General features: G+C 48.5%; 1 protein-coding gene across 1 annotated transcript in view; it reads right to left on the bottom strand.

The window, feature by feature from the left end:
• Nucleotides 1-8,093, bottom strand: part of NCAM1 (neural cell adhesion molecule 1) — a gene marked incomplete at its 5' end in the record, with an annotated part of 46,146 nt that overhangs the window by 16,595 nt on the left and 21,458 nt on the right. Inside the window, one exon of the mRNA XM_057382549.1 lies at nt 7,702-7,754. Within this exon, the coding sequence (XP_057238532.1) occupies nt 7,702-7,754 (53 nt within the window). The remainder of the gene's footprint in view (nt 1-7,701; nt 7,755-8,093) is intronic.

Genomic DNA, 8,093 nt, shown 5'->3' with positions numbered 1-8,093 from the left:
TGTCATTTCCCTTTGGAACCAGCAGAAAATGGAAATGGCCCTTCCTCCTGCAGGGCAGGATTTACAGCCCCACCCCAGCAACCCACAGCTCCCAAACTGCTCCTCCTGCTCAATCCCAAAAAGGCAGGRGGGTTCCCCAATCCCAGCTCCTGCTGAAAACTCCAAATACTGAAAAAACCTCAGCTGAAAACTCCAAATGCTGAAGGTCTGACTGCACATTTACAGCCCCTGGRTTTGTGTCCAGCTACTCATGGGCAGCACAGGCACCTCTGAGAGGCCAGAGAAACGTTCATCTCCCAAAATCCTTCAAAAGTTCATCTCCACAAATTAACTCGAAGCCCCTTCCCCTCCCTCCTCCCTTTCAATGACACTTGAGCGCATTTTTTTTTTTTTGTGAAATATCAACGAGAAAAYTTCAAGCCCTGGGCTGACACTGTGATTTAGGATGAATTCAGTTTTCTTGCTCACTGGTCCAAGGAGGGAATCCACCCCACCCCAGGAGTGTGGGACACCCACATTTGTGTTCCAGCAGCTCCTCTGAGGGATGCAGAGGCCACACTCCTTTTCCCCAGGTTCTATTTTGATTTTCCAAACTCTTTCCTGTGCCTTCATCCCCGTTCCAAGGCTCCCACATCCCCCCTGCACATTCCAGGTGTGGATTCCACCCTGGGACAGCTTTCTCAGTGCACATTGAATATAAAAAAAAGGTGACACAAGGCTGTTTTAAGGCACAAATRAACAGGAAAACTTCCTCCTCACCCTGGCCATATCGAACAGATCAATTTACCCAGTAATTAGATTTTTTTTCCCTCAATCCCAAAAGACAAAGAGCACCACAAAATCCCTGCTTTTGACTATGGAGCTGACTGGAAGGAGCATTCTGCAGTAACTGTGTCATGGTTAGGCACCAATAATTCAGAGAGGCAAATGCTTCTGCCACTTTTTGCCCCAAATCAGCCCCCAGGAACACCCCTGGCTGCTGATCTGGGGGAACACTGAGCCACCCCAAACCTCCCCGAGCAGCAATGCTGAATTTTGGCCATATTTGTGGCAGAGGGATGGTACAAACCCATCCTCTCCTTGGTCCTTTTTCCCCTCATCTCAGAGATAATCAGTGATGAGTAAAGAGATATTGAAATGCTCAGGGACCACTGCACTTACAGAGTTTGACCTTTTATCGAACACGGGCTGGAATATTTTTCCCAAGTGATTGAGCACCCAGACTAATAGGAACATCCTTTGAAAAGATGCTTATTCTTGATTTTAAATGTCACAGATGCTGCTGTGCTTCACACACAGCCATTCCCATGATTAATTACCTGCTCTGCTCAACTTTCCTTCTCTTTGAATTYGCTAATTTTTAGCTCCTGATTCATTCCTTCCTCCCCCAATAGTTTAAATTCATTTCTGCTTTGAGAAACACTTCTCATCAAATAGGAGAACATTCCTAAGAGCTGAAAAGCAACAGGTGGAGCAGTGCAAGCCCTGGTGAAGAACMATTTTCTCTCCATAAATCCACATTTATTTGATTGATCTCAAGCAGGTGGGTGCACTCCAGACACAGGGCTGTAAAATTAAAACTGGGTTAGTGTGTCAAACCGAGGAGGAAGACGTTTAGTGGGAAAAGTTTAGTCCAGCAGAACCAGCAACCCTATAATGAGTGAAAATGTGAGTAGCTGAAGAGAGAAGGTGGTGAGGAGCAGGTTAGGGGAGGAACTCATGCTCATGCTGGGAGCTCCCACAAACTGCAGAAATCCCCTGTCCCTGCCCCCTCAGAGCACAGGAATCCTTCACGGACCCCACTGATGCTGCTGCTTGGCTTGGAGAGAGCCAGCAGCTCCACACGGCCCAATTTCCACTGTTTAATCATCAAATATCTGATTAAACTCGCTGGGCAGGAGGGATGCAGGACCTGGTGCTCCCATCCACGCTCACACCTCAGCCCCAGGACACCCAGCAAAGGACCCAAAAGGTGCTGGAGCTGTGGGAGAAGCTGGGCCTGCCTTGCCAGCAGCCAGGCTTAACCTGAGCTGGAATCAGCCCCGGGGAGCTCAGCCCTTCCTTCCCTGGGCTCCAGATGAGCTCAGGGTGAGTCTGATCARTGAAATACAGACCCTTCTCCAGGCTCCCAAAGCCTGAATGGCTTCCCAAAAATGCTGGTGGGAGAGGAGCTGAGCTATGACATTTCAAAATTGTTTTTCATCCACTCCCTGCTAAGCCAATCATCTCCTGCTGCAGGCAGGCAGGAAATGTTTCTTGATATCCTTTAAATTTTGGGTTCTATTCAGTGCTTCCTTGCCCTAACACTGCTCTGCTGGATTTCAGAAATTCTTGTTTTTTATTATGTTTTTTTTTTCAGAGGGTGCCAAAAGCACCAGGAGTGGATGCAATTTGAGGTGGGGAGAGCAGGGAGTATGAAAAATCAGCACTTTAAACTGAGCTCACATCCTTGCCCAGCTGGAGCAAGGAAAGGTCCTGTGCTCAGAGAGGGAAAGTGGTGATTTCTGCAGCAGGGGGATGAGGAAAGGGCTGATTTCTGCCATCAAACCATGCAAACAGGACTGGGACCCACAGCAGACACCAGGGACACTCCACGAGCAGAGAGAGAACAGGCTGGGGGGAGCAGGCACACGAGAAATCAGGGACACAAACAGAAGGTGCAGAACGAGACAGCCAAGGCTTCCTTCCATCCTCCTGGAGCTGCAGGGAGGGGACAGCCCGGGGCTCTTTGGTGCATGCACTCATTGGGGAGTTACTGGTGTTAGTCCTGTTCTCCTGGCAAAGCCCAGCCTCGAGCCTTTCCTTTCCTTTCCTTTCCTTTCCTGGGGTGCTCCCAGCCAAAAAGGTGATGGCAGAACTCACGGGTTGTGAAAAGCCAATTGCTCCCCGTTTCGCTGCAGAGCAGGAGTTTCCCTCCCTCCCTCTCTCTCCCTGCTGGGATTGTACAAACCCCGGCGCTGCAGGAATTGTTTTGCACTGATTCCATCTCCAGGAGGTGCCAGGGTCAATCATTTGCTTCTTGGTTTGATGGGGATCAGCAGCTCCTGCGAGTTGAGCTCAGGTTAAACCCTCGCCAGGCTCGCAGAGATTGGGTGGGAGGAACGAGGGGCTCTGATGGGAATTGTGGGAGGTCTGGCTCCCACCACAAACTCTGTGTGTGCTGTTTTACAGGATTTATATGGAGCATTTTATACAGGGAGAGTATTTTTTAAGAGCATTTTATAGAGAGAGAGTGTTTTATAACATAGCTCCACTCGAGCTAGGTTAACTTCTACAATAAAAAAAAAATATTTCTTAAATCAAATKGTGACGCACTTCCCAAAAATCAAGAGACAGGGAATTCAGGATTCTTTTGGAAGGTTACTACACAGTGTGAATGTGTGTGTATCTCTATAAATATYTATTTTATAGGGTCCAAATGCTGCTAAAGCCACAGGAGAGATGATGCTCCCGGGATCTGAGCCCCAATTTCCCACCAAATTCGAGTTTGTGGTTGGTACCCTGAGAGGCAAAAAGGTTTTGGCCATTGGTGTTCATTCCAGAGGGTTTTTACCACCTTCCTGGACAGTTCCTTGCTGCACTCTGAGAATGAAGAAGCAAATGACTGAGCCAGGGAATTTTTTTTTGGTTTTTTTTCCTGTTTTCCCTCAGTTTTTCCCAGCTCACTGCAGCAGCCTGAAGTCGAGTTCCTCCCATGCAAACAGTGACGAGCAACTCCAAAAAGGCTCGGTGGGAAAGGATTTTTTTTTTTTTTTTCAAAAAATTTGGTGATCCCAGAGGGGAATCCTCACCCCAAAAAATCTAGGCAACCAATCAGAACAAAGTATTTTACCTTCTGTTCACCAGCGAGGACGACATCATCAGCACCATGCAAGCCACATGACAAATTCACATGATACGCACGCACATGAGTTTGGTTGAAAGGAAAGTGGAGGAGGTCACATGGAAAATACAAAAAAATTAAAAAACTGATGTAAACAATGGGCAAGGGAAAAAAAATCAACAACAGAATTACAGAGTAAATAAAAAAATAGGAGCAAAATTAAATTAGCCAGCATATATCAGAAACACTGCGGGGGGGGAACAGTAAAACCGCCTGGAAAATAAGAATATTAAACCACAGCAAGCACTGAGTTACGGCCTTGTGTTAGGCACAGCTGCGTCACTGCTTAGTCATACAAAGAACAAAAGGAACAAAAATCATTGTAGTGTGTGCCAGGACTGCTGGAGGAATCCACCAAACTGCTGGGAAGAGAAAGGGAACGTTGTTATTGCAAGGCAGCGCAAGTGGAAGGGTCAAAATCAGCCCAAAACCGGGATGGAGCTCAGCACCCCACGCTGGTGTGACCCCCCTGCAGGCACAGATGGGCTCCTGAGCACCAACCACCACTGCACCAGAGAAAAAGGSAATTTTTCCTAAAGAAAAAGGGAATTTTTCCTAAARWGCACCGAGCCCAGGCTGCGCTGCCSTCCCCAAATCACTCTGGAACTCGAATTTCTCATGCTCGTGCCTCTGTCTCATCCTAATGAGGCTGCTCCACTGAGCTCTGGTAGTTCCCTGCTAATTTGATGTATTGAGAATTAAACCCTTAATCTTTTGGGTGCTTGTCTCTGACAAGATTAAGGGCAGACCATTACCRGGGAAAAAACGGATGGCACAAAATGTAAAATCCATTTGTTACAGCCAAGCTCTCAATCCATTCTCCTTAAACACAGAACTCTGGGCATGGGGAAGGTTTAAGAGTTACTGTGARACTGCCTGGGAAGAAAATCAGCATCTTTTGGTCAGGAAGAAACATTTCCCAAAGCCCAGTGAGCTCAGCTTAACCTGAGAATTCAAAACAGGCAAGAGACGCTGCCTGTGCTCGTGAGAGAAAGATTTAGGTAAAGATCAAGGAAAAAATTAGCAGCATAAATATAAAATGCTTTGGGTTGGAAGGAACCTTAAGGATTATCCAGTCCTGGGCASGGGCACTTTCCACTATCTCAGGTTGCTCCGAGCCCTGTAAAAAAAAAAATCCCTTTTTTTCAGTGAGCTCAACCATTGCAAGGCAAAAACAGGTCCCAGAGTGGAGAGAGCTGCAAGGAAAACATCAAAACTGGTGCAGAATATTTACTGGAGCACCCTCAGGGGGTTAAATCCGAGGAGAGACCTTCCTAAAACCSTGCCCAGCCCTGGTGGGTCCTGGTTCCTCTCCCTGAGCTTGGGAAGACACACAATTATCACTAATTACTGCAGACCCTGCAGCAGGAGGGGTTCAGGGATGCAGGAGCAGCAGAGTCGGGGTAGAGCTGAATTTCAGCAAGGAGAGAAGGGAAACTTTCACCCCAAAAAGCCATCACTGCTCCTCCTCCTCCACACACAACCCCCACACCACAAAAACTGTGCAAAACTTTTGTCATTAATCAGCTCCCGGTGTCTTTTCTGGGTATTTTTTTTTTTTTAAGGAATAAAATGTTCTGTAAAACATGAAGCTGAGGTTTTCCTTCCAAGAGAAGCTCTCTCCAGCCCATGAACAGCCAGAAGGGAGACTCTGCTTCCTAAGGAACACAGGATGATGAGCAGAGCCTGCCCTTGGCCCTCTCCAGCCCATCTCCAGCTCTGGCTGCAATCAAAAAGCCTCTTCAGCACTTCAGAACATCAGGGATTGGGGTTTGGCACKTCAATAAAATCACTGCACAAGGAACAGGCTGGCTGTGGCCACTGGCAGGTAAAGGACATTCAAACCATGTGCAGGACCCCGAAATGTGCCACTCACAAATGCAAAAACAATGTTTGGTTTCAAATCCTTTTAACTGGTCACTCTCCCCTCTTCCTCCATCCCAAACCCCCAGATCACCCCACACTTCATGCTTTTAGTGTTCCCATTCAGAATCAATGAGCATTTCCAGCCCAGTTCAGGCCCCATTTCCACAAACCCCCAGCACTGCACATCACCCCAAAAGCACTCAGCTTGGCACAAACCCTTTGGTTTGGTTATTCACAGCACTCACATGCACCAGGCAAACCCAGATACTCCTGCAGTGCTTCTCCTCTTCTCCCTTTACCACCCAACCCCCAAGGGATCTGAATCCAGGTCCCATTTCAGGGATTTTTTTTTTTTTTTTGGAAGTCTGAGACCTCTTTTAAGGCAAGCACTGGTGCTGAGCTGGGATCTCTCCTGAAGRATTTTCTACCTCCTCATTTGCATCTTCTTCCAGCATCCAATATCCCTAATTTTAATATCAATTGTGTCTCCCTGCATTCAGAGAAAATAGAGTAAGGCAGGGTAGCAAGAAAATTATTTAATTCACATCCCTTTTGCTAAAATGACTAATGGGAAACATGAAAAGAAAACATCCCTTTTGGAAATGGTAATTTGTGGGTTTTGAATCTCTTTCTCTCCCTCTCCGTGCTCCTTCTGAATCTTTTATTCCCATTTTTCAGCCCGTGCTTGGCAGAACGAGGGGGAAGAGCTGCACCATGCTGGGATCTAAACGTGCTCACACAGCAAATTGTGGGTTACCAGACACCCAAAAAGCACCCCAGAGCCCTGGAATTGCCCGGGGCCAGGGCTGCAGCAGCACAGGCAGCACTCCAGAGCAAAGGAGCAGCTCCCAGGTACTCACTCGGTGCCTCGGAGCTCGGGGATGCAGCAGGAGCAGGGGTTGCTATGGAAACGGGAAGGATGGACAGGACATGGTCAAGGTGAAAATCCAGGAAATCGGGGGGGAGAGGGAGGGCCAGGGTGAGAGAGGGGAAATGGAGAAGGTTTGGAGGGGACAGGAGGGATGGTGACAGCAAAGGGAGATTTGGTGGGGACAGGAGTGATGGTGAGAGCAAAGGGACATTTGGAGGGGACAGGAGGGACTGTGAGAGCAGGGAAAAGGGGGAGGGGACAGGAGTGATGGTGAGAACAGGGAATGGGAGTTTGGAGGGGACAGGACTGACCGTGAAAGAAGAGAAAAGGGAGATTTGGTGGGGACAGGAGTGATGGTGAGAGCAAAGGGAGAAGTTTTGGAGGGCACAGAAGTGACAATGACACCCAGCCCTGGTGGCAGGAGCTGCACAAACCCTGCCCTGCTGCTCTGGGCCAGCCCTGCCACAGGGAGGGGGGTCCTGGCAGCCCCTCCAGGGACAGGGAGAGCAGCCTGCCCTGAGCCTTTCTCATCCTCAAGGGTTCTGAAGCCCCAAATCCCCATTTCTGCCCCATTTTGGCCCCCATCAGCCCATGAATGGAAGATTTGGGAGGCCTCCAGGAGCAATTCCTGAGGAGAACTGAGCCCTGCTCATTCCCACCTCCCAGGGAACACAGAGGGAGGAGGAAAACGGCTCCAAAAACCCTAAAAGTGTGAGCAGCTCAGGAAATGAGTGAATTTGGAGAGAACCTGCACYCCCCAGAGCACTCACACCAAGATTTCCAGRGCAGAARGAAAGGGATGTCTTTGATTCCAAARCCCTGGAAGAACCCAGCAGGAGGGCCAYGAGCTGGGAGGGATTTCTCTGTTATTTCCCATAAAATCTTTAAAATCAGAAGAATTCTCCAACAGGCAGAGAATGGCAGGGACAYAAGAAAGGTAAAATCAGACCTTGGGAAGCTGCAGAGCAGCCCCAAAAAGAGAGATTTGGGGGGAAAATCATCCAGGAAAGCAGGAGAAGAGTCAGGGATGTTAGAAGGGAACACAGTCAGTGAGGAGATCATGCACAGCAGAGGAACAAACCGTCCTGCCATACTCACTGTCTGCTAAACGGGGCGTGGGGACAGCAGCAGGGGCTGAAGAGAGAGAAATGAGGTGAGGAAAGGGAGGGATTCCTGTGAAACGCTGCCAAAACCCAGAAAATGGGACGATCTGGAAGGTGGGGGTTATTTTGGTGTTGGTTTTGGACGTGCAGATATTCTGAACCCAGCCCCACACCCAGCACACACTTGGGGTTGAACACATTTTTGGGTTCCAAAACCCCCCTGTTCCCCAGGCCTTTGCTTGGCTTCAGATTTTAAAGGAAAAGGAAATGAAGAAAACCAGCAAATGGTTAAAATGGAAATCCAAAGCCAGGTCAGGTTACAGACACTCTCCCAAGCTCCAGACCTCTGATCTGTGCCAGTGTAATACAT

The sequence above is a fragment of the Malurus melanocephalus genome, unplaced genomic scaffold (genome assembly GCF_030028575.1).
Source record: "Malurus melanocephalus ecotype Western Australia unplaced genomic scaffold, MMel_1.1 scaffold_574, whole genome shotgun sequence".
In the NCBI taxonomy this organism is placed as follows: Eukaryota; Metazoa; Chordata; class Aves; order Passeriformes; family Maluridae; genus Malurus; species Malurus melanocephalus.
Note: the sequence above shows the minus strand (reverse complement) of the source record. Positions and strands in the feature narration are given on the sequence as shown.